We start from the raw sequence: 26,829 nt of genomic DNA on the forward strand, positions 1-26,829 counted from the left end.
GGCGCTTTCCTGGGGTGCTCATGGTTGCTTGTTTTTTTAAAAGGCATTTTTACACACACACACACTCATAAAATAAGTCATCTTAACCATTCTACACATTCTAATTACTTTTGGTTGGTTATTCTGCACTGATTCCCTTTCTATATAGCTTCTCTACCACTCACCATTCCCTAGTAATGAAAACTGGTTTTCCCAGCTAACACTGCTGGTCATGGCTGTTTCCTGGCGACGTTAGCTTCTCTCCTACTCTGAGATGACTTCAGCCCCGTGGCCCTGTCCCTCCCTACCCTGATGAACTGAGGTCTGAAATCTCCTAGCCTCCCTCATCCTAGGAAGCTGAATCAACTTCTCTGTCCACCCTTTCATTATCCCATTCCATCCACCCCATCGCCATCGGCGGGGTGGAGACTCATGCTTAAAGTGTGCTGAGGGAAAAGCCAGAAGCAAAGAACTAGAATAACTCGCTTCTGCTAACAAAACAAACCAGAAAACATGGTGGGGGCCAAGACCTCACATTCACTGAGTTCCAAATCCTTCCTTATCCCAAGGAGACAGACTGCCTGCCTCTCCAGGCTAAGCTCAGGCAGTGTGGCTTAAGCAAACTCACAGAAGGAATTCAAACCTCAAGATCCATTTTCAGTTCTCCCCAGCTACCCCTGTGTCTTTTGATCCTTATTCCATCTTGCCCAGGCGAATGTGAACGCCTATGTAAAGTCCACTGTGTGTCTTAGACAATGAGTGCTCCTAGGATCTGACTCCTGGCTACCTCTCTCATCCCAGGGAGACAGAGAAAGCAACAGCCAGCTTGGAGGGAGGGAGGGAGGGAGGGAGGGAGGGAGGGAGGGAGGGAGGGAGGGAGGGAGGGAGGGAGGGAGGGAGGGAGGGAGGAGGGAGAGAGGGAGAGGGAGAGGGAGAGGGAGAGGGAGGGAGAGAGGGAGAGGGGAGAGGGAGAGGGAGAGGGAGAGGGAGAGGGAGAGGGAGAGGGAGAGGGAGAGGGAGAGGGAGAGGGAGAGGGAGAGGGAGAGGGAGAGGGAGAGGGAGGGAGGGAGAGGGAGAGGGAGAGGGAGAGGGAGAGGGAGAGGGAGAGGGAGAGGGGAGAGGGAGAGGGAGAGGGAGAGGGAGAGGGAGAGGGGAGAGGGAGAGGGAGAGGGAGAGGGAGAGGGAGAGGGAGAGGGAGAGGGGAGAGGGAGAGGGAGAGGGAGAGGGAGAGGGAGAGGGAGAGGGAGAGGGAGAGGGAGAGGGGAGAGGGAGAGGGAGAGGGAGAGGGAGAGGGAGAGGGGAGAGGGAGAGGGAGAGGGAGAGGGAGAGGGAGAGGGAGAGGGAGAGGGAGAGGGAGAGGGAGAGGGAGAGGGGAGAGGGAGAGGGAGAGGGAGAGGGAGAGGGAGAGGGAGAGGGAGAGGGAGAGGGAGAGGGAGAGGGAGAGGGAGAGGGAGAGGGAGAGGGAGAGGGAGAGGGAGAGGGAGAGGGAGAGGGAGAGGAGAGGGAGAGGGAGGAGAGGGAGAGGGAGAGGGAGAGGGAGAGGGAGAGGGAGAGGGAGAGGGAGAGGGAGAGGGAGAGGGAGAGGGAGAGGGAGAGGGAGAGGGGAGAGGAGAGGGAGAGGGAGAGGGAGAGGGAGAGGGAGAGGGAGAGGGAGAGGGAGAGGGAGAGGGAGGAGAGGGAGAGGGAGAGGGAGAGGGAGAGGGAGAGGGAGAGGGAGAGGGAGAGGGAGAGGGAGAGGTTATCTTTACGTTAAATTAGATTCAGATTTGTCTAACATGCTAGCCAACTGATGCCACAACTATTTTGGCCGGTTTTGCCATTCCAAAGCCTTCTGTGGCCAAATGTACCATGGTGCTGCTGTTTGACTCTGTGTGCCAGCAGGCCTCTGGGCCAATGCCAACTCACACCCTCCCTTTTCACATTTTGGGGATAGTAGGGGAGGGTTGTTAATTCCTTTTGTGACCACCAACTCAGAGCCAAGTGGCCAACAATTTGGTAAATTATATACACACCTAAAATGTCAGCTGCATCAGAGATTTTGCTTTTGGACCTTCCAGAAGGGAACTTGTAGGCTGATGGCAATTCTAGAAGAGTCGGGTTTTCTAACCACATTCTGTGGGAGGGGCACTAGCGGAACTTCACACATATGCCAACGATTCCCACCAACTGAAGAGGAGGGAATTAAAAAGTCATAGCTATAAATGTACACACAGGGGGCAGGGGTGGAAACCCTGGCACAAGTTGTAAATACAGAAGGTGCCAACTCCAAACTTTTGAAAAATAAAAACTGGAAGCTTCTTTCCTTGTAAACCATAATCCACTCTGTAGGTGACTCAGGCACTCTGTCCTGGAATCCTGCTGCTTGGATGACCACAGGTCACTGGTACAGACAGAATGAACTATTTACAACTGACCTGCTCTCATATGCTTAAGGCCTATTCGGAGGAGCTCGGGCAGGAAAGTGATCCTGGTCAATAAGATCACAATGAGCCCCAAGTCTCCCTAAGCATGGGGTGAGGGCTGGCCCACTATGGCTAGTGACAGGTGTGTGAGCCTAGTTCTGTCTCCCTTTGACCCATTGATCCTGCCCCACCCAGGGAAAGGCTCGGGAGTTCCAGCCTGGGGGAGGAGGCTTTGCTGCAGTGGCACGAGAATCTCGGCAGCAGTTTGCTATGATAAAGAGAAAGGTTTGATGGTAGAAGGAAACAGAGCAACATGGTGCTTCTCATTTCTTCAGCCAGGGAAACGTCTAATCCTGGAGCCGTCATGAAGCTGACAGTACTCATTCTTTATGCTTTTAAACACTTGGAATATTTCACATAAAACTGAAAATGATGTAACATGTACTAGCTTGGTCAGGAGAACATGGGCTTGAATTCCAGTTCCTCCACGTTAGTAGTATGGCTTTGATAAGTTCATCTCATTGATAAAACATGGATAATAATAGTACCTATCTTGGCAGGCTGTTCTGAGGATTAAATGAGATAATCCACATAGACTTAGAACAGGGACTGGCCTAAAGTCAGTCCTGTAACATGGCATTTGCAGAGCACACAGTCAAGAGGAGCTGCTATTATTCTAATTATTTAGTACAACCTTCTCATCTTACACACAAAGATTTTAAGCACCAGAGATACTACATGACTTGGTAAAGGATAAAGTGTTACTGCCCTCTGAGGTCATGGGGTTTAGGGCTGTCTCTTTCTGTTTTCTTGCGACCAACTATGAAAGGAAAATTAAATGAGCAGGCCCCTTGCCTTCAGTGGGACTGTATCTTAGCAACTCAGGATGGAATGAGAGGGCTGAGAGTCTTGGTTTTTCGGTCCTGCCTTTTGGCTGCACAGGCACTGAGCTGTCCCCTCCAGGCAGCAGGCAGGACAGCAGACTAAGCTTAGTAGGTGCCCTGCTTCCTCACCGCCTTGCCCACTCTGCCCTGTCCTCTAGACCTGTTCCAGCCAGGGACCCTTTTACAGCCTTCTTGCTCTCCCGGGCTCTTCACCTTTACATCTCACTCCGCTGCCCTGTAGTACAAGTTCCTAAGCAGCTCATTTCTTACACACCAGGGCTGCAAACGGCCTCTGGCTTTCTGCTTTTCCTCCCAGGCAAGCACCCACCCCTAGTTCACTAGTTAAGTGCACTAGTGCTGCCTGGTTCAAGAGGAGGTCCCCAGAGAGCACTATTTTAACGGCCTATGGCTGTGTGCTAGCAATTAGCTGGACTGTCATCGGGTTCTGAGGAGTGAAGACGAAGACTTACTTTTAAGGAACATGTAAAGTTGCCACAGTCTTGTGTCATTTAAACACTTCAATCACCAATGCACAAAATGTACCATGTCAGTCCTACAAGATCCTAGCTCCCAGCAATGGACAAGCCGTCTTAGTTTGTACAAGGATTCCACATTTGCATGAGAAAAATGGTAGATTTCTCAGAACGCATTGCCATAGTTTACACAGGTAGCTTCAAGGTTATGCAATACAGGACAGTACAGCATGCATACTTATACATAGTCCATGATATTGATAATAAACAGTTGTATATTATTCTATTATTTTAATAATTAGAATATAGTGTTTTTACTTATGGGGAAAAATAAAGATTCCCGGCAGGACTATGCTCAGCCATGTCACCCTCAGTATCTTTGGACGGTGCTGGAAGGCCACATGCTGGCTGACCTGTACCAAACAAGTTTGTCTAGGTACCCTCTCTGATGTTTGCAACAGTCGACTGCTTAACAGTGCATTTCTTGGAGCCTGTCTGATAGCTACGGGATGCAAGATTATCTACTGAATGTGTTTTTGTAAGCTGTCCTTCAGACTGCATTTGTAAAAATACTTAAACTGTTACTTACTGACAAAAAACTAAAACAGCTGATTTCTGGCACAAGAGAACCTTGCCATTCATTTCTCAGAGCCGACGGTGCTTCCCTGGCACTCAGGGGTCTGGCTCCTTCATGTTTTGTGCCATCTGGCTGAGAAACCCTGGGAAACAGATGTATGCAGAGTGGCTTCCTCGTTTCAGTAACTTTGCAAGGGGCTTAAGAGCAGGCCCCGGAGAGCCAGGAGGGGCTCGAAAGACTGCATAACTCATCAACTTTTTGCTTTATAAATGAGGACACTTAGGAACCAGGAGGTAAAATAATAAAGATGGTTTCTGTCCAAAGATGTGCCTTGTGGTCCTTGGCTCGGGAAGAGATTCTGTGCAAAACTGAAGCTGGAGAAGGGAGGAGGTGATCCAAATGAGATGTACTGAATGAAGTTGTCACATAAAGATGCCATATACCTTTAACAGGGGTTAACAGGGTTCAAAATAATCCCTACGAGTAAGTTAAGTTAAAAATCCATTGGAGTGGGGTGGGGTAGGAGGGATGCTCAGCTTTTACAAAGTGACAAGAAATGGCAGGAAAGGGGCTACATCCAGAGGTGAGCCTTGTTTCTACTTCTAACTAAGACTTAATGGAACCATGAAATGTATGGAATTTAAACACAATTCAGTACGGAGAAATTTTAAGTGTAAAGGCCCTTCAGGCCAACTCCCTTCCACCTTAATGTTAAAGGAAGCTAGAAAGCCAATTACATTCACAGCAGGGCTGATCCCTTACTGCAAGGGAAGAATGTACTACAAACTCTGTGTGCTTTACACGCTAGTAAAACTATGATTGCAGGTAAGAAGAAACAGGGTTGCTCTTTGTTTCAGCCAACATCTCAGGCTGGGGAGCTTCTCCTGTGGAAACAGTCTGGTTTCGGTGGTTTCCCTTATATACAAAAACGTGTCTCTATAATTCCATAAAAGGCTGCTTTTGTGAAGATGGAAAGGGTACCTGAGTGTGACCTACCAAAGGGCATTCGTTTTCCAGAGGAATGGGCGTGGAGGACTCTCACCTTTCTGAGCAGACACACTGACCTTGACTCAGGTTCTGAGGACCTTTCTGTAGCAGCAGAGAGGAGGCGAGCTGCCATCAGGATCACGGTACCACACTGGTGATGTGTAAAGGAAGTGGACGGCCTTGAAGGGTGGGGCTCTCTGTGTTCACTCCCTTGGGGCCCCACAGGGACGTCTGGTCTAGGACTGTGTTGAATACAGGAGGGGTGTGCCAGGGCTTTTCTGCCAACGGTGAGGTGGGACAGGTGACACTACACCCGGATCCTGTAGCTGTCAGCCCCCTGCAGATTCTGATGGGCAGAACTACAGTGCAGAGTCTAGAACGGGTGTCCTGGGGACACTGAAGGAAAGAGGCTGGGCTCCTCCGTACCCAGAAGCCATTACATACTCCGCAACTGAAGCGCACTCTTCCAGGGCCTTGCGTGTTAGCAGACTTCTAAGTGTTTTATTGCACCAACATTGAGCCTCACAACATCCTTTTAGGGCAAGTAATATTATTCCCTCTTCAGAGATAAAATTCCTTTGGCACAAAGGGATTTACTTTGACCAAGGCCATTTGACCGAGGTACACTTGGGTACACTGGCATTTGATCACAAGCAGGTGAACGCCAAAACACAAGGGTGGAAGTGCTGTGGTACCCAGCCCCTCTGTGATGCCCAATAGTGTGTATCATTACCCTTTTGAAGACCTTTGCTCCAGCCAGAAACTTCATCCCGTGTTGGCCTCACACTCGTGTGCTGGTCTCCTAAAAGCTCCTGACAGCCATCTGCAGTTGGATTTCTATTTAATTTTCTACTTCACAAAGCAATGCCAGCAGAGGGGGGCTGCTGATACCTTTCCAATGTGATTTATAAACTACAGCTATCAGGACTGTGGGGCTTTCTTGCTGCCACCTGACCTGTGTTTTCATTCTTCCTAATGTTTGTATTGCTGCCCTGACCTTGCCAAGTGACCTGGACTAGCTTTCCTATTTCCTTGTGTGTGTCCACTTTCAGAGCCTGGCTGCCAGCCTGGACAAGCCTGTCAATTAGTATCTCAAGGGTTTGGGATGGGGTCTACAGTCCATTGAACAGCACAATCTAACACTAACCTCCAAATTCCTTCTCTTAATTGAGCATTCATTAGTTTGCAGGAACAAAAGCAGGCATTCTCTATTATAAAGCAGAGGTCAAAACCGGTGGCTGTGTTTTGTTTGGCCTGCAGAGTGTTTAAATATTGAGAAATTTCACATAATATACAGATTTCCGGCTTCTCCCAGAAAATGGACAGAGCTGGTGACTCTGGGGTACTGAGTACTCCCTCTGGGGTACTCAGAGGGAGACACTTTCAGGTTCACTGTCCCAAGCTCAAGTTTCACCTCTGGCCACTCCAGCCACAGATTCCACAGCCTGGCCCCCACAGCAATCCCAGCCAGCGTAGCTCTGCCCTGACTTGGTCTCTCTCCTTCACAATGTCGGACAGACTGGTGAGGTGGCCATTCTTAACTGCTGTCATTTTAGCACATGGACAGCCTGTGGCGGTGGGGCTTGGGAGTCCTTTCTACACGGCTGCTGGCATTTGTCACGAGTGCCTGGTACACATAAGTTGCTTGTCACTTCTTATGTGGGTGAATACATGAATGACAAACTCTCAGGAATACAGAGCTCTGTGACAAGAAACCCATTGCAGCAGCTGAAGTCCCAGCTGGTGGATGTTTTCGCTGCTTCTGGCGTACCACTGGGACACCTACACCTTCTCTGGTGCCACAAAGATGACCCCTGCTGTCATAACTGATTCCTAGTCTTAGTTAGCATCCCAGAAGCAAACGCATTCATGCTTTACTGAGACTTAATGAGAAGTGAAAAACCACACCGCAATGCGAAAGCTGCCCATCAGCTTCCTCGTTCTTCCTCAGAAGACAGAGGTGGCATGGCTGAAAGGGGCAAGCTGCCCGGGTACAGAGGGAGTTAGAGCCAGGCTTGCAGGCAGACAGCGGTGTAAGCCAGGACAGGTACAAAGCTGTCTTATCGGGCTGCTGTCCTTTCTTGGTGCACCTCAGGGTACTGCAAGTGAAGGAACTTTGGAAAGGCCTTTGGCACCTGACTAGAGAATGTCTTCTTACTAGTCTTCTGCTGCCATTAAAGACCAGCAGAAAACATGGAAGGAGTTGGCATGTGGCACCAAGGGGTAAAATCTCACTGACATCACCAGGTGGCACAGAATCACAGGTACCTCTACTCCAAGAGAGCAGGAGTGTGTCCATCTCAGGAATATCTTGAGAGAAGAACCTCTCGGTTCCAGGATAGTTTCTGGTATATCATGCTTAATCCATATTTGGTGAAGGAATGAATGAAAACCCACTCAGAGGATTGGTAACGGGGAACTGGGCTCCTGTTTCCAGTGCACAAGGACAAAGTGAAGGTGACAAACTGCATCCTTTGTACGTCCGGCCACACTGGAATCTCCCAGTTCTGACGAGAGCGTCACCATCAGACTCATTCATGAATGCTTTACTGAGACAACTGTCCAAATAATCCTGATGTGCTTAGATGGAATATTCTTTAGGAATGTCAAGGTTAGTGATGAGTTTTTGCTTGTTTGTTTGTTTTTTCTCTTTCTGCTTTAGTGATGGTAATATTACAGGCCATGTCCCAGAGGGCTCTGAGGCTACCAAACCCAATGAGTCCTCTGCATTCCTGTCTGCCTGGCTCACATCTGCAGGCCCTGACTCTTAACTGAAGCCTTCCCTGACAGCCAAATTACTATTGCTAAGAGGCAAATTACCCCAAATCCAGTGGCATAAAACAATCTGTTTATTGCGCTCCCAGGCTCTGCAGGTCAGGCAGCACACAGTGAGGGCAGGAGGCCAAGGGTGGAGTGCTCACTCATGGGTAGTGGTAGATGGTGGCTGCCAATTCAGGCTCAGTTGGGCTGTCAGCCATGGTGACTACGTGTGACCCCACCATGGGGTTCCTTATAGCATGGTGTCTTCGTGCCAAGTCTTGAGAAGGTGTAATACCTGTTATAACCTGGCCTTGAAAAATCACACAGAGAAAGTTTCAATGTCACAGCTACTCAGTTTCAGGAAAAGGAGATAAAGCCTTGCTCCTCAGCGAGAAGAGGTCAAACTCAGGTAAGAAAGCCACATGTGATGGGAGGTAGTGCTCACCCACCTTTACAAAACACTATCTGCCACACCAGGCTCGGTGTGTTGCCAGGCATTCTGTGCTCAAATGCACTGACTCCAAAGAAGAAAACCTTGGTCGACTCTTCTGGCCTCCATGGGCACCCACACTGTGGCACATAGTTCAACATACACATAGACTTAAAAAATAAAAGTAAGTCTGAAAAAAAAAAGGGCCAGAGTTGGCAAGATGGCTCAGTGGATAAAGAAACTTTCCCAAAGCCTGGGGATCTCACTTTTTGACTTCAGAGCCCACACGGTGAAAGAGGGCTAACTTCCACAGGTTATCCCTTGATCCCCCCCCCACACACTGTGGCATATGTGGTATGGAAGTAAATAAATATGTTTAAAAATTAAAGGTAGGTAGTCATATCTATCTCACAAAGTTGTTTAGGGGATAAAACAGAAGGAATGTGTGTGCAGATGTGGGGTGGTATTATTACAAGGTAAGGTGATTTCATAATAAGTTTATATATTCTTTTTGTTGTTGTTGCTTTGAGGCAGGGTCTCTCTATGTAGCCCTGGCTGTCCTGGAACTCGCTCTGTAGACCAGGCTGGCCTCGAACTCACAGAGATCCACCTGCCTCTGCCTCCTGAGTGCTGGGATTAAAGGTATGTGCCACCATGCTAGGACATATTTCTACATTCTTTAAATATGCAAAGTGGGGGTTATGGAGCTGATGAGTAAAGTGTTTGCCTTTCAAAACAAACAAAGAAACAAAAAACCAAAAAGGCTTTGGTTCCATCCCCAGATCCCTCATAAAAAGGCTGGATGTAGTACATGCACTTAGAAGGCAAGCTCGGGGAAAGCAGAGACAGCAAAGCCAGCCTAGCCTAGATGGTGAACTCTAGGCAGCCAGTGAGAGACTGTGTAAAAACAAACAAACAAACAAACAAACCATCAAAGGTGGACAGGACACTGAAGGCTGTTATCTAGGTTACGTGTGCATACACATGAACAGACCCACAAATGAACACACACACACATGAACATACACACTTAAAAACAAAAAGGAAGGTGAAAAGTGGAGTCTGCTAGAAGAACGCAGGGCTGGAATGTGCTTTAGCAATCCATTCCCTACATCAGAATACAATGGAAGCACACCTGGACTTCCAAGGTCAGGCCACACAGAAAGAACAACGTCACCTTTTACTCTCTCAAGCCACTTTCCAGCCAGATATCACATCACGAGGACTCCTTGCGCATCCCATAGTGGCCCGTGTGGCCTCCCACTAACAGGCCCCCATCTGCCAGCTGTGGGAGTAGCTGACACCATTCCAGCTGGTGACCACAGGCCCCACCCCAGCATATTCCTTGCAACCTCAGCTCAACCGAACTGCTTGGGGACTCTTGGCATAACAACCATGAGAGACAACTACTATTCACTCTTGTGTGAAATGATATGCTTTGGGGGTATTCTGCAGTATAGCAATAGATAACGAATACACAGAAATATTCCCCACTAGCCAAATGTAGCAGGACAGACTGCAGCCTCTCTGGCCATGCTCCTGGTGACAGGTACTGTGTGAGGTGTCAGGCTGAGCAGTCAGGCTACGGATGGCTCAATGGCAACACTGGCAGTGAGTGTCCTTAGGAAAGAGGTCCTTAATGAGGCCATGTTATGACTGAGTTTATTAAATGAGAAATAACACAAAAATCACCACCAACACGCGGACGCCTGAGAAGCTGAAGTATGAGTAGGAGCTACTAACTTAGATCCCAGGAAGATGACTCCAACACTGACTGCCGCCCTCCAGCTCTGTGGCTGCATCAGCTATTATACAGTGTGTGTACCTGAAGGGCTTGAGGGTAGCTTCTGGAACCTCAGCTGAGCTCTTCTTCACCTAGACAGTGGGGCTTTCTATCCAGCATTCATAAAAGGGCATCATTCTGATCTGGGTTTTAAAAGAATTCCATTAACTCTGTACGTGGGTGTCAATGTAATTCTGCTACAGTACCTGGCCATCTCTGCCCACCTCCTTTAACATAGCTGTGAGCCATGCTGAAGTTGGGCAGTGTGCTAAGCCTATCCAGCCAGCATGAAGCACAATCTTCACCATCACCTTGTTAGTTATGTTTTATCCTCCTCAGCTAAGTTTACCTAGTAACAAGTCATTAAAAAGTCAACAAATAAACTAAACAACTAATTAAATGTAACCTAAATTCAAAAGCCCAGTCATTATTGAGGCACAGATCTTCAAGATGGAAGACTTCTGCTCTGGATCTAGTACTTGTACTTGGTGGTACTTATCCACCACACAATATCAGGAGCAAGCTAGCATCTGAGCAAGAGGTCTGAGCTGCTCAGCACCTACTCAAGAGACACCTGCTCCTCTGAGACCGCTCGCTAACTAGCCAGGCCTTCAAAGATTAACCTTCAACAGCTTCCCACCACCTAAGAAAAAAACCTTTGAGGAAAGTATGTGCATTCATTTTCTAAACCTTCATTTGCTTAAAAAGCATTTCCCCAAATACCTTGTGGCCTTTTTCCCCAGTTCAACAGCCCTGGCTAGAGCAGCTAACAGATTTAGCAATGCCTTAAAGGCAGCTCATTCCTGTCTCATCCCCGAATGTGACCACGCGTTTCTGAAGGCACAGTAGCTACAGCAGACACAAGCCCTGGCTAGGGAGCAACAGAGGCGAGCTGTCACGCTTTGTGTTTCTGCTTGTTAAATCCGAATGCTCCTAATTAGTTATTCTGCCCAATAATGCCTGGGTGGACAATGGTGCAGGGACTGGGGCTGCTGAGGCTATGAATACAAGTTCCCTAGCCTCCTAAGGCTTGGCGATTGGTGGCTGGGTTGTGGGCACTGAGGCACTGTGTTCCTGCTGGCTGTGGACTCAATGACATCAACCCACATATGAATAAAGGTCATCACCTGCTAGTGCTTTGGCAGAAGGGCAGCTGCCCTGAGTGCCCACTGAGTCCTTGCCTTTGTCTACTGACTCTGTGAAGAGTGTCCACAGACAACAACACTCTATGATTCTGTTTGCTCAGTGGGGGCAGGGCATACAAAGTGATTCACTGAACATCCTTGAAGAATTCAGCAAAAACACATCTTCAAAGACTGGCCTTGAACTGCCTTGCACATGGCCTTTTTGTGAACTTACTCACTAGCTACAACTCCAGGAAGCCTCTGAAGTGGACCACCAGGTGCATTGTTCCCGTGTGAAGCACTTCTGACAGACACTGATGTCACACTTATGACAAAAGCTCTATGAATAGCGGAACTCGCTAAATCCTTAGCTGAGAAGTTAGCTGTCCAGGGACATTTAGTGAGTATTCAGAAAGACTGCAATATTAGCTAGGCTTAGTAGTACATTCCTGCAATCCCAGCACTTGGGGGGCTGATGTAGCAAGTCTGAAGTGGAAGCCAGTCAGGGAGGCATAGCAAGACCCTATCTCAAAAACGAACAAAACGTGGGCAACATTAAACAACTCACAGTCATTTTGACAGTCAAACTGGAGGTCAGGGGACTGGAGAGGGGGCTCATAAGACCACTTGCTGTGAAAGCAGGAGGGCCTGGGTTAAAATCCCAAGCACCTATATAAACGCATGTCCTGGTTTCCAGAAGCTTGCTGGTTAGCCAGCCTCGCCTCAATGGCAAGCTTCAGGCTTAGTGAGAGATTATGAGTTAAAAAATAAGGTGGACATGGACAGAGGAAGACACCTGTGGTGGTTTGAGTAGGAATGGCCCCCATAGACTCATGCGTTGGGATGTGTGGCCTGTAGGGAATGGGACTTATTAAGAGGCATGTCCTTGTTGGAGTCAGTGTGTTGCTGTGGAGGTAAAGTGTCTCTAGAGGTGGGCTTTGAGGTCTCAGAAGCTCAAGCCAAGCCTAGCGTATCTCAGTCTCTTCCTGCTGCCTGCGGATCCAGAAGTAGAACTCTCAGCTCCTCTCCAGTACCATGTTTGTCTGTGTACTGCTATGCTCCCTGCCATGATGATGATAGATTAAATCTCTGAACTGCGAGTCAAGTAAACACTTTTCTTTATTAGAGTTGTTTCTTCACAGCAATAAAAACCTAACTAAGACAACATCTGACATACTACTCTGGCTTACGTATGCATGTACATGGGTGTGTGTGTATTTCCCTCTGTGTGCTGTGATTACCATTGATAAATAAAGAAACTGGGTTGGGCCTATAGCAGAACTATAGGGGAACAGAGCTAGGTGGGGAAAACTAAGCTGAATGCTGGGAGGAAGAAGAGCGGAGTCAGAGAGAAGCCATGGAGTCGCTGGAGACAGGAGACAGAGGCCAGAACTTTAGCCACATGGCAATACACAGATTAATAGAAACCGGTTAAATTAAAATTAAGAGTTAGCAAATAAGAAGCTAGAGCAAATGGGCCAAGCAGTGATTTAATGAATACAGTTTCTGTGTGGTTATTTCGGGGCTGAGCGGCTGAAATAAATGAAAATAACAAACCAGAGGTCTTCACTTTTTGTTTCACATATGGCCCTCACTGCCTTGGCTTTTATTTTGAGACTATGATGCTAATTCATTTGCTTTTAGTTTAGGGGGCAAGTTAGCGAGTTCAGGGTTCAGGATAAGATAGACGGACACATACACACACACACACACCCCTTCCTTCCACCATGTGTCTGTCCAACTACAGAGTCACTGTGTATGCGCATGCTCCGTGAGATGTCGGTTGCTCAGTAGAATATTCATTGTTTCAGCAGGGAACAAGCAGCTGCAACCATGCTGACCACTCTGGAGAGGTGGTGTGCATTTGGTTACAGCTCAGTGTTTTTGTGACTCTCCAGGTCTTCAGGACCTCTCCCATGGCATCCCTCCCACTCACACCTCTATTTAAAATTCTCAACTTTTCCATCTCTTTTCTTCATTATAAGTAATCTATTGAGCTGGCTCGTGGTGGTGCATGCCTTCAATCCCAGCACTCAGGAAGTAGGTGGAGCTCCTAGTTTGAGGCCAGCCTGGTCTACAGAGTGAGTTCCATGATAGCTACACAGAGAAACTATATCTCAAAAAATTGTGTGTTTGTAATTCTATTAAATGTTTCTCCCTGAAATAGCATACTGTTCTCAATGTATTAGTACCATAAAATAAATGTGTGGTAGCATAATTATTAATTTTCCTCATTATAACCTAAAAATAAGGTCTATTTTGGAAATTTAGAATCCAGAAAAGGTAAATAATGAGGAAAAGGTTCCTTAAATTGAGGGATGAGATAGTGTGCAGTGGAATAGATGGGGAGGGCTACACTAGCCAACTGCTTCACCTCTGGGGCCATCCAGCATCCTTTCTCTTGAAAAACACACAAAAAGAATCATCAAATGCTTGTCTTACAAAGTCCTGAAGGTGAGGAACACCAGAAGAATTAGTGATTAATATATATTTTAGGTTTTGTTTCAGAGCACAGATCAAATTTCAATCTGACCTCTCCTTTCAGAAAAAATTTGGGAAGAACTCTTCTGTTTACACAATCTAGGGAATAGCATATTAAGCTAGGGTTCTAATAGGCTCCCATAGATAAGTACAGAAGCTTGCCTACACCAATGCAGTCTGCTGATGGAATCTGGAACCTCTTCAATCACTGTTAAAAGAATCAAGGGAATGGGTAGAAGTAAGCGGGGGCATGGTTTGTCTACCACTGACCAGGAACAGAGGAAAACAGCACTGAGAATGTGGTACCATATGAAACCTTGTTGGGACACACCTTTCTATTCTATTGCTGTCTTAAAGCGTTCTTATGGATCCGTAAAAGCACTTGCTACTCTTTCAGAGGATCTGGGTTCGATTCCCAGAGCATATGTGGCAGCTCACAACTGTCTAACTCCAGTTCCGAGGGATCTGATACCCTCTCTGGCCTCAATGTGCACCAGATATCACATGGTGTACAGATGTACAAGCAGGGAAAATACCCATACACACAAATAAAACAACAAAACAAATTCTATATCCTCTTCTAAAGGTATCAAACCAAGGAAAAACTCTTAGAAAGAAATTTCCCTATTAAAAAAATTCCACTTTTGCCAGGCAGTGGTGGTGTATATCTTTAATCCCAGCACTGGGGCGGCAGAGGTAGACAGATATCTGAGTTTGAGGCTAGCCTGGTCTACAGAAAGAGTTTCAGGACCAGAGCTACACAGAGAAACCCTGCCTCGAAAAAAAAAATCTTTTTTTTCACTTTTACATGACCCATGTGTTCACAAAAGTTTAGCAGCTGTCTGCTTAGCCTTTTTGAAATGGTTTGAGAATTTGAAAAACAGTATGTATTTACACTTCCAAAGGAAAGTCTTTATAGTTCTTTTGTATAAGCAACAAACAACAAACTGGGTGGTGGTGGCACACGCCTTTAATCCCAGCATTCAGGAGGCAGAGGCAGGCGGATCTCTGTGAGTTTGAGACCAGCCTGGTCTACAAGACCTAGTTCCAGGACAGGCTCCAAAGCTACAGAGAAACCCTGTCTCAAAAAACCAAAAACCAAAACCAAACAAACAACAAAAAGTACCCCAAAGAAAACAAAGTCTCCCATAAAATCTCAACAGCAGAGCTCCAGCTGCCCCACAGATGTTGGACGGCTCATGACTGCCTGTGACTCCAGCTTCATGGAATCTGGCACTCTTTTCTGGCTTCTGTGGACACACCACACAAGTATACATAGATACACGGGAATAAAAAAAAAATGTCTTTAAAAAGAAACAAACTAAGTTTTTCTTTCTTTTTTTTGTGTCAGGGTCTCACTACATAACCCTGGTTATCCTGGAACTTGTTCTGTAGACCAGGCTGGACTTGAACACAGAGATCCTCTGCTTCCTGAATGCTGAAATTAAAGGCATGCACCATCACCACCTCAGCCTGAATACCATTTTCAAATACCTTATTTGTTGAACAAAATTCATCTGGAATCCAGTCTTAAGAAACTAGTATCAAGCTGGTAGGCCCTAGACTTCCCAGGAACTGGAGAACCTTTGCCTTCCCTAATATGCCAGGTCCTCGGCCCTGCTGTTAGGTCAGACCAGCCCTTGGCTCTATTTTATATGCTCCCGAAGACGCAGTCAACCAACAGGTCACACAGCGTGCTGCTTCCCTGCTGTCTCTGTGCATACGACATCCAGAGAGCAGTCTAGTCACTGGAGAAACGCAGGCCATCGGAGACTCAGCACCAGCACACAGTTGGCCAGTAACTATAGTAGCTCTCAGTTAATGGGAAGGCACTGTCAGGACTTGCAATTTACCCCCACATATCCAAGTATACTGTAGTAAGAATGAATATATCCCAAGGGGCAGAAAATTAAAATAGCTTCTTGACTGTAACAAAAGATCTATTAGGTAGCTCAAAGTCTTCAGCCATAGTTGATTGAGCACATTTGCCAAAATTTTGAGGGGTGTTATAAAAATGAACCATGAGCAGTGCATTTTTTTTGGTACCAGAATGTTTTCAGCATCTTTAAATAATATCAGTGCTTTGTATACTATATTATGTTAAAATTACGCATAAACTTCAGCTTCCTCATTACTGTATCCATTATTTATTTATTTGTGTATGTGAGTGTGTGTTTGTGTGTGTGCACACATGTGCATGTGCAAGTCAAACAAAAACTGGAAACTTTCAGCACTCAGCCCTCTCCTTCTGTGATGGGGATACTGGGGATCAAACACAGCTCATCACTTAGCACAGACCAGCTAGGACGCCTTGTACATCATAGCCTTTTTTTTTTTTAATTTCTTTTAAAAAAGTCAAACTCACAAGGGAAATTTGTAAAAGTAAAAAAGGACTCTATACCGTTCAGGAGTATAACTTCTCAATAATTTTTAACTTCTCTTTCTTTCACTATAAAACATACACCTAAAAATTCCTTTCTCCATAGTTATCAAATAAGATAGAAAAATTTGTTTTTATAGAAGCCCTTAAGAGTAAGGAATGGAATCAAATGAGAGAAAAGCCCTGACTGCAGCAGTCCTGAAGGGGAAAAGACTGGAAGGGAGAGACCAGGATGTCTCAGATCCTTGGAGGCGTATGGCTGGTCAGCCCGGAGGGTTCCTGCTATCCTGATACACTCTTTCACAAAATGCTAGTATTGTTCTTCCTGCTCTAGGTCCCTTCTCTTTCCTATATTTGAGAACAGTTCAAACCTACAAAACATACTCATTATTTGCCCAGAAACCAAAGGGAGATGAGCAGGGATACCCTTCAGGGCTGATAGGCAAGATACAGACAGATCAAAAGCCAAATGCAATTTGGCTCACCTCAGGCAGAAGCAGTAATTGAATTAAACTTCCTCTAAATATGATAAGTTTGGGGCTCTTAAAGCCAGGCACAAAGACCTACGTTAGAGTGAGCTGCTACACAAATGGATGCACTGAGCTCCAGCCCCGCCCACAGGGATTGATAAGCTGGAGATTGTTTCTATCACTCTACTGTCCAGCTGAAAACTGATTAAGCTATTTATGGGCTCTGGGGGCTAATGGCATGGCCCCCCAGAACACCACTGTCACTGATTGAAGTGAGCTTCTTGGCATATATGGTCTGATTATTACAAGAAGGAAAAAGAAAGGGCCGTGGGGGAGACAGCAGGGTACGGGCAAGCTATAAGAAGCAGGCTTATTATTCCAAATGGATACACACCGCTGACACCCTAAAATGAACATGGAATGTTGCAATTCTCTCTTCCTCTGACACCAAAACTCGTTTTGAAGGACCTCCTTAAAGGGGAGTCATTCTGTTTTATACCTCCACCTTTCTGAGAATGTCTGGTGCCTTTAAACACACATCTCATGACAGTGCCTGGGCCCTAGGCTACCATGACCAGACAGACCGCTAAGATAAATAAATATATATCAGAGAATTCAATCAATTCACCCCTCTATGATACGGGATATCACCATGTGACTGAAGTTGGAGATGCGCCCCTCTGTGCCCTAGCCAGCCAATTCTATGGGTAAGGACTGAAGGAACAAGCAGGTCTAAACTTGACAAGGAATATAGACTCGCCCTAGCCTTCTCTGAGGCCTGTCCAACTAAAGGCTACCTTATTTCTTCCATTTGATATAACTGTCTTCCCTCCAAATGAAAATTAACAAAATATTTTTTAAACTAAAAAAAGACATATACTAGAAACCTTACAAAGTAATTTAAAGTCTGAAAATGGCCGAAGGCCCGGGTGAGTTTTTAAGCTGAGCTCACTGCTTTGGTTAAGACAACTAACTGAGAACAAGGACAGACGCCAGCAGTCTGGGATTTCTGAAAGTTGTCGCAATTATTTTTCGATTGGTTCTTCAAAGAATCAGTATTTATTTAGAAAGTAAAGTAATGCTTCCATTCAGTGTCTAGCAGCTTCTCGGGGAGTGTGTTGTTGATTTAAATGATTAACCAAAGCCAAGCATACTCAGAACTTAGGACTGAGCACACAAAACCTTGGTTTCTTCCTGGCTGCTAACCTGGTCAATCATTAAAAGTACACACACCACCAGATTGTACAAGCTGGCTCTGACTCTCCTCTGTGGTAAGCTTTACTGAACTTTAGAAGTCATCAGCTGGAAGATCTCCGCACCCACCACTGCCTTTCCCCATCTTTCCTCTCACAGAATTTTTAGTTAAAATATTCATATCATGTAAACTTCATTATTTTAAAGAAAATGACTTATTTTTAGTGTATTCACAAGGCATCCTATCTAGTTTGGTTCAGGAGAGAGCCCGTGTCCACTGGATGTCTCTCCTCACCGCCATCTTTCCGGAGGCTGGAGCCACTAATCTACTTTCCTGTCACTACGAATTTGTTCACTGTGGACATGCCACTTAAAGTGTTCTTCCCTGTCTCGATTCAAAGGCTCATCCATGTTGTAGTGTGTACCAGTATTTCACTCATTGTTATGACTAGACAATGTTATGTAATAATGATAAACAACACCTATCAGCTGATAAACATCTGGTTGTTCCCTGCTCTTTCTTCCTATTGTGAATCATGTTGCACTGGGTATTCTTACAAAAAAATGAAAATTTTGTTTTATTTGTTTTGGGGACAGGGTCTTGCTATTCCAGTCATGGAGCCTGGGCTGCCTCGGTCCCCTTCATGGCTGAAGTACAGGGGCACATCACCCCACCCAGTATTCACGCACAAGTTTTCCTAAGGACATATGTGTGCAGGGGCACATCACCCCACCCAGTATTCACGCACAAGTTTTTCTAAGGACATATGTGTGCAGGGGCACATCACCCCACCCAGTATTCACGCACAAGTATTCCTAAAGACATATGTTTTGTCATTATCTTGGGCAACTCCTTGGGAGTGGAATCTCTGGATTATACGGAAACTGTAACCTTTACAGAGCTGCTAAACCACCCTCCAAATGGCTGTCCACTCAGCATCCCCACCAGCAGTGAAGAGAGCTCCCGTGACCCCACGCTTGCCGGTGTCTGTCACTGTCTCACAGGATCCTTTATACTAAACCTCCCTCTCATCCGGAATAAAGATTAACCGAGTGCGAAGAAACTACCACAAAACAGATTAATTTTGTGCCAAAACCACAATCCACAAGGTGACTTCTGACAGAAAACAAAACTGAAAAGGCCCCTCTGAGAACTTACCTGCTGCAGGTCAGCAAGAGAATACAGGTGGATCTGTTGAAGGAGGTATTCTCTGGGGAAAATTCTGAAAACAAAGGCAGATAATCAAATGACCAATGGTTCTGCACTTTTCCTATGTTAAATCTCATTCAGAATTCCTTTCCTCTGCCCTCAGCCCTCCCCCTTTCACCTCTGCTTATGTTCTCAACCCTCTGAGATACCTCTAATACTACCCTTTCCTCTGATATGCTTCTTTGTACCACAAATACTATAAATAAATACATTTTTTTTCATTTCTACTGTTATCTGAAATGCTATAGTATTATGTAGTGTTCTAGGACACATCTGATTTTTGTTGTTTTGTTTTTGCTGTTTTAGTTTTTGAAGCTAGGTTTTGATATGTAGCCCATTATGGCATTGAGCTTAAAACCCTCCTTCTTTAGCCTGACAGACGCTGGGAGTACAGGAGTGTACCACTGTGCCTGGCCCCGCTTCTGGTTTCCCATACTAGTTATGTCTCTGACAAATTGTGTCATCTGACTTACACACATCTCAAACCCAGCTTCTATGCTGGTCCAGCTGCTACGCTGCATAACAAGAACAACTGAGTGTGACATTCCTAACATCTCTGTAACAGTAACGATCATGTGCTGATCTCAACAGAAACAGCCCCTATAGGCGCATCTATTTCAACACTGGTCCCCTTTAGGTAGGACTGCTTGGGAAGGACTGTGGACTGCAGTCTTGTTAAAGGAGCTACTGTCACTAGAGGTGGATTTTGAGGTTTTTAAAGAATCGTGTCACTCCCAATGTGCCTTTCTCTACCTTCTGCTTGTGGATCAAGATATAAGCTCTCAGCTATCTCTGCTGCTGTGTCTGCTCTGCCATCATGGCTCCTAACCCTCTGAAACCACAGGCCCAATGAAATGCTTTCTTTTATAAGTCGCCTTATTGCTGCAGTAATAGGAAGTAACTAATACACCTGTGGATCTAAACTAACTAACTATGGAGTTAAGAAACAGTAGAGGGGCAACCTGTATGTTTCTTGAGAATCACCCATGGGCAGGGAGACAGTCTTACAGAATGTCACATTAATGATACATTTTTTTAAAGGGCATATTGAAACAAACTTTAGATTTTGGGCACAGATGGTAACAATAGTATAAAACTGAGATTCTATGATACATTTCATTAGCTGACAATTTATAAGATCTAGGTAGATGGCAGTAAGTGAATAAGAAACAATAATTGTGGATAAGCAGCTCCCAAATATGAAGCAAAGTAAAGATAGCTAGAAACAACACATGGGCTGGGTGGTGCTGGCACACTCCTCCCCGCACTCAGGAGGCAGAGGCAGGCGGAGCTCTGTGAGTTTGGGGCCAGCCTGGTCTACAGAGTAAGTTCCAAGACAGCCAGGGCTACACAGAGAAACTCTGCCTCAAAAAAACCAAGAAAAAAAAAGTAAAGAAAAGAAAAAGAAAGGAAAGAAGGAAGGAAAGAAGGAAAAGAAACAACACATGCGTGCACACACACAGTATTTGGGAGGTTAAGGACAGGGAATCTTGGGTTGAATGTCAACCTGGGCTCTATAGTGAGATCCTGACTCAAAAAAATAAACAACAAAAAGGAAACACTATATATACAAACCAAATTCAAAGTCAAACTCCTATTTCCTCTCTGTCTTACATGGTACTATACAGTAACCTTGTGATTTGGTTGTGAGCCTTAGCTTTCAATGGCTTACACTTTCCATCCAGCTCTATCTTGTATTTGAAACGAAACCACCAATTTACTCAGCTAACATGTATGAGTGTCCATTAGCTGCCACGCACCAGCAAGTCTCCATACCTGAGTTCAAGAAGCATGGAGACAAGCAAGGCTAAAGGATATAACAGAATTGGGAATTAGACTACAGCCTGGAAACGGAAGGTGTTAAGACTGAGGCATGAGACATAGCCTCTGGAAAGGCAAATCCCAACTCTGGCTACCATTAGAATCACTGGGGCAGCTTTAGGAAGTGAAGGACCACAAACATGGGGAAAGAACAGAAGTCAATGTTAAGTAAAAATTCTCCTATTACTAACACAAACAAGGTTTAAAAGTACAATCTAATACATAACTTTCTGGAAAATTCATTATTTGGTCTCTCAATTAAGGATGGGTTAGTTGCCAAACTCTAGAGATGAACATATTTAGTTCTCTTATCCATCTAATGTTGACTAAGCACATGCTATATCCCAGGCACTGTATCGCACTACTGAAGGAAAGGGTAGTGGGTCAGCTGGGCCACAACTTGGCTCATGGATGACCAAATAGCTACATTCTAGGTTGGGACTATAAGAGAGTAGAGAGGGAATGGAAGAGTTCCACTTCAAAATACAGCTCCATCCACAGACCAAGTAGCTTGCTAGGGCATTGCATTCTGGGAAATAGAACTTGGGTCCCGAGGTTGGGGCTCTCTTCATTACTGTTGGTCTATAGCTGACCTGTGGCAGGAAGCAGTCTGGCTGACAGTCTACAATTTTTCTCAGGCTGGAAAAATTATTTTCTGAAAAAGACACTCATACATAAGTTGGTGTCTATGTTTCCTTATTATTTTTAAAATGCTCATATCCTTTGCTAGGCGATGGTGGCACATACTTTTAATTCCAGCACTTGGCAGAGGCAGGTGGATCTCTGAGTTCGAGACCAGCCTGGTCTACAAAGTGAGTTCCAGGACAGCCAGAGTTACACAGAAAAATAATGTTTTGGAAATACACATGCGAACGCACACGCACATACAACAACAACAACAACAAACCAACCAACCAGATTACATCCTTGTACTATTGATTCAGGTTCCCCAAATGTTTACAACTTACAAAGACAAAGGATAATGGTCAAAACCAAGCAATTAATGACTATGGAAGTTACAGTATTTATTCAAATTCCACCAATTATTTCCCCAGTGTTGTCCATTTGTTAAAGGATCCTTTCCAGAATATAACGTTGTATTTATGGATTGTTGACATGTTGTTGGACATACTTAAGTATTTGCAGGTCACTTGAGACCCAAACACATGCACAAAAGAAAAATCTAGGACATAATCTTTTAGTGGAATTAAGGGTAGCAATATGCAATATCATACTCTAGCAGGGGAGACAGGGGTGCTTGGAGTAGATGGAAGGAAAGAACCACCATTTTGAAAGGTAAATGCTTAATAATAAAGTCTCTTAAATAAAAGCAATGAGGCAGTAGTGCTGAGGAACAGCTGGTGACGCAAGTATGTGGGCTCCACGGCCATCTCACCAATCCAGCATACCTCTTCCATTCATGCCGAGAAGCACCAGTCATGTAGAAGGACTGAAGGAAGTGGCTGGCATAGCCTACAGCAGGGACAATCTCTGGTCTAAAATCCTAACGTTTCTATGATTAGAAGTAGGTAGGATTCAATAATTATTCATAAACTTAATCATCCTGGCATGCCCTTGAACTCCACTAGACAGCCCAAGTCCTTAAACTGTGCTTTACCAGCAACCAGGCAGGTCTTCCAGTAGGAGCTGAGTTTGCTGCTTTATTGCACACAGCTGGTGAGCAATGAAGACAACTTCCAGCTTTTTCTTCCTGGGTTCTTCCTGCTCGCCAGCCCTGGTACTCTGCACAGCATCTCAGCAATTCTGCTCTCTGCCATCTCCACTACTCCTTCAGCATTATCTGTACAACTCAAGGTAGTTTTACGTTTATTTAATGTTGCTAACTCTGTAAATGTATTTTTCACTAATTCGTTTTCCCTCTTCCTTTAAAAAAGACCCTATGTTCGTCCAGAAGCACTTCATCTGTCTCCCCGTATCACACGCTAGTGTTGAATTCCTTTTAATTTATATGAGGTCAATAGACATAAAAACTGGAAAAACATGTGGAGAAGATAAAGGAACTGAACCTACTGTTTCGGGAGAATATGTGTGTCCTAAAGATTTAGTGGTGGCCATTACAATATAGATTTTTAAGAGTGATAACGTCAATCAGTCCTTCTCCCCAAGAGGAAGGAAGTTGTGACATAAAAACACTGATGCCAAACGGGAGATTAAGTTTCCGAGAGGGACAAGCGAGACTATTAAAATGCATCTCCTGTCGCGATGCTTGTTAATGTGAATCCAAGAGGAGAGGGTTTTCCTACAGACATTTAGAGACAGGGCTGCGCTCTTGTGCCCAGAAGAGGCATATGGATTTCCACAGCAGAGCAACAGGGTAGATAGGCTTTCTCCTCTCTCTCTGTAAGCAAACTGAACGAGAAACACATTCTCTAAATTGTTCCCTTCAGGCATACTAATCCCGGAGGAAAGAGAGTAAGGACACAAACACTAAGATCAGGACAGGCAGTGTCATCCATCGAAGAAAATCATGTCACTGACAGGGAGCGACATCAAGTTCTCTGGTACCAGAGAACACTGAAGAAGGCTGCCATCAACTGGCACATGCAGATCAGTACCAATGGTTCTATTTTATCATCTTTGGAATCGTTTGACATACTGGGAAGGTAACTTAGGCCTCGTTTATAGCTTGTTTTAATGAGAAAAGTGAGAAAAGAGGAAAACTAAAAAGGAAAAAGGTCGTATGTGATTCAGAGCCCTTATATTAGCTGACACTTGGGGTTAAACATGCAGAGAAAATTGCCTAGGAAATCAAAGGCAATAGCCTTAACATGAAAAGCAAGGGGGACCTCATTTCATTTTGTTCTATGTTATTAAGTTATATAAATCAAGACTCATTTAACCTGACTAATTTCCAAGGACTTAACTCTCACCAAGCCCCAACACTCAGGACAGTAAAGGACTGAGTTAGACTCAGAGAAAAGTGGGCTCTTCACAAGATTCTGATAGAATTATTCATGTATGTAACATGTGCATGAACTCAGTTCTCAGAGACACACAACTGTCTCTTAAAAATCCAAAGACTGGGGCCGGAAGGAGGGCTTAGCTGGCAAGGTTCCTGCTGTATAAGAAGGTGGACTTGAGTTTAGTTCCCAGAACACACATAAAGACACCAGGTACTGAGTGTCATGGGGGTAACCAAGCTTCCTGATGGCATCTGAGGCCTGATCTCTTGTTGGAAGACAGCATACGCTGAGTACTGTAAGCCAGGGAAGATCATAGTCCCCAGGGGAAACTCATGACTGCTGCTTTGTTAAACAGATGTGGTCAAATGCCTTCTAAATACTCGTGTTTATATCCATAGATTAGAGCAGCTCTTAGCCTTTATCAGAGAAATTTCTTATTACCTGGGAAGCAACTGACACAGAAATGGTCAAAGAGCTTAGAATAAGAGATGGCGAAGTTCTCAGCCAAAGCGGCATATCTGTAGCACCCTCTCCAAGGCCTAGGAAATCTTGGAAGAGGGACAAAAAGACCAGAAGAACTGGAAGATGGGGAAGTACGTTGCAAAAAGATGTCTTCTGAACATGATGTGGGGGTTATACTCACGATCTCACTACATCTGTGAGATACACAGCTACAGATGTGTATGCACAGAAGTGCACAACACTGGGTCAACATTTCATCATAGTAGGGAATATGGTTCATCCCTCCCTGAGAAATCTTAAGTAGATTTTGAGTGTTCTAATTTTATTTTGAAAGATTTTTAAAAATATTTTTCATTACGTGTAGGTGTGTGAACATGAGTGCAGGATCCCCCTGGAGCTGGAGTTACAGTTACAGGCAGCTGTGAGACACTTGATGTGGTTGTTAAGAATCTCAGGTCCTAGAGAGGAGAACTAACATGGTCTTAGTCCTAAGTCATCTCTTTAGCTCCCTGAAGGACTAGTGACAATAGCAGCTGGGGAAGGGGTGTCACTTTCTTTAACCACCTATAGGTTGCCCATGCTCTAGTAAATAACTTCCCACCCATGTTTCTTCATGCAGCCCTAATTAAACTCAGTGAGTCACACACAAAGGCATGAAAGTGGAAGGGGCTTTGGGGGAAGAAGGAAGCTTTTGATGAGAGAAGGTAATGGGGTAAAATGACTTCAATTCAATATATACATGTATGAAACTGACAAAAGAATAAAAATATGCTTTTAAAAAAGCCAGATGTGGTTACAAGTACCTCCAGTGCTAGTGGGGGCAGACAGGAAGATCCCCGGGGTTCACTGGCCAGATAGCCTAGCCAAATCAGTGAGCCCTAGGCCAATGATACACTGTGTTTCAAAAAACAAGGCGCAAGGTTCCTAGGGAATAACACCCTAGGCTGTCCTCTGGCTTCTTTATGCACACATACACATATGCACACACAATTAAAGTGAAGGGGGTGTTGCAATGGAAATAGCTCAATTCAAACAGGCTTAACAAAAACTCACAACACACATATTCACATACACAATCAAAAAGGTAACAATAAATGCAAGCCTCCAGATTTTGATTCTGAATAGTAAGGATCTCAAAGAAAAATAGAGGTGAGTAAGGGATAATTTACAAAGAAAACCATTTATTCACACATTACTGTGTTTTTCAGGAATATGTGATCCAGGGTAGGTAATTTGTATTGAGTTGCAAGAGCCACTCACTGTCTTTGCTTTGGAGGGCACCTGCACCCACATCAGAATCTGTAAAAAGCACCGTGAGGCATCCCAGGAAGAAGCAATTTGGTGTTCGAGATATGAGCTGCAAACTCTCTTGAAATAGTTACATTAGGCTAGATGTGGAGAGGACTCATGTGTCCAGCTATGCTTCGAGCTAATGGAAAAACAATTTGAAATCAAAGGCAGGTATTTCGATGAGAACCCGCACTGAAGAAATAAGCTTCAATCGTTCCTCCAGATGCCTCATTTTGCTAATCTCATTGGCTGAAAAAGTGGCAAGACTGCACAAGGTATTATATCTGAGTAGATAGTTACAAGAAATAAGGGTTTCTTTTACCTGGTCATTCAGAAAATATGTGTAAGCTACTTAGCAACAATCTAAAGACTCGGGTAGCAATGCTTGATAAGTAATTTGGGCTGTGATTATTCTGGGGCCGGGTTGTAAAAGTGACAGATCATGTCATTTTTATATACCCTAGCTCAAATTCTTAAAGTAGTTTAAATAGAAACAAGAATGTCATACTTTTCCTACAGTGGTCCAGAAAATGATTTTAGGTAATGATATATATATTTCATTTAATTTTGGAAAAGAGAAAATTACTCCTACTTTTGGAAGAATTTTTCAGTAAAGAGTTATATGTGTATACAGTTTAGTATATTTAATACATACCTTCCTAGCAGTCCTTCTCAAAACTTATGAATCTGTTTACTATGGCATGACACTGTCTTGCAGGCAGTCTCTAGGTCCATTTAAGGTTTATGATATCTATGTGTATATTTACATATAAAATATCTAATATATGTTTTTGGACCTATGGAGAAAGCCAAAGAAGGGAGGCTATACAAGAGAACAGGAAGATAGACAACTTGCAAACATTTACAGAGTTGATTCAAAAACAATTAATTATGATATAAACTAAGGATAGTTGCTTTAAAACATTTTCAAATGGTATCTACATGTTATAATCTCTGAGCTCTGGAAGATTCATGCATCTAGTCTGTTAAGACTATAGCCCAACTTTAGCTAATGACAGTTTAAACGAACTAAGTTGAAACTAGCCATAAAAGTCCGTATAATTCTAGAGAATAAAAAGTTGTATTATTTACGTAGCATAGAGAAGTACTATTAATATACTTGAAGTATTAATAAATTGATGATCTTTAATGACACTACTTTAGGGAGGTGTTAGAAGTACTAGTGTATAGGCATGAC

General features: G+C 44.5%; 1 protein-coding gene across 4 annotated transcripts in view; it reads right to left on the minus strand.

The window, feature by feature from the left end:
• The window catches only part of Plekhm3 (pleckstrin homology domain containing M3), a 163,717-nt gene that overhangs the window by 55,381 nt on the left and 81,507 nt on the right, over positions 1 to 26,829 (minus strand). For 3 of the 4 annotated variants that reach the window (XM_048458960.3, XM_048458959.3, XM_085698975.2), the window contains one exon: positions 19,084 to 19,147. In XM_048458960.3, the coding sequence (XP_048314917.1) occupies positions 19,084 to 19,147 (64 nt within the window). Of the gene's footprint in view, positions 1 to 14,012; positions 14,089 to 19,083; positions 19,148 to 26,829 lie in introns of those variants that run through there. The other variant, XM_048458964.3, reaches the window with a different exon arrangement.

Source organism: Myodes glareolus, chromosome 1, assembly GCF_982192425.1.
Source record: "Myodes glareolus chromosome 1, mMyoGla1.1, whole genome shotgun sequence".
Classification (NCBI taxonomy): domain Eukaryota; kingdom Metazoa; phylum Chordata; class Mammalia; order Rodentia; family Cricetidae; genus Myodes; species Myodes glareolus.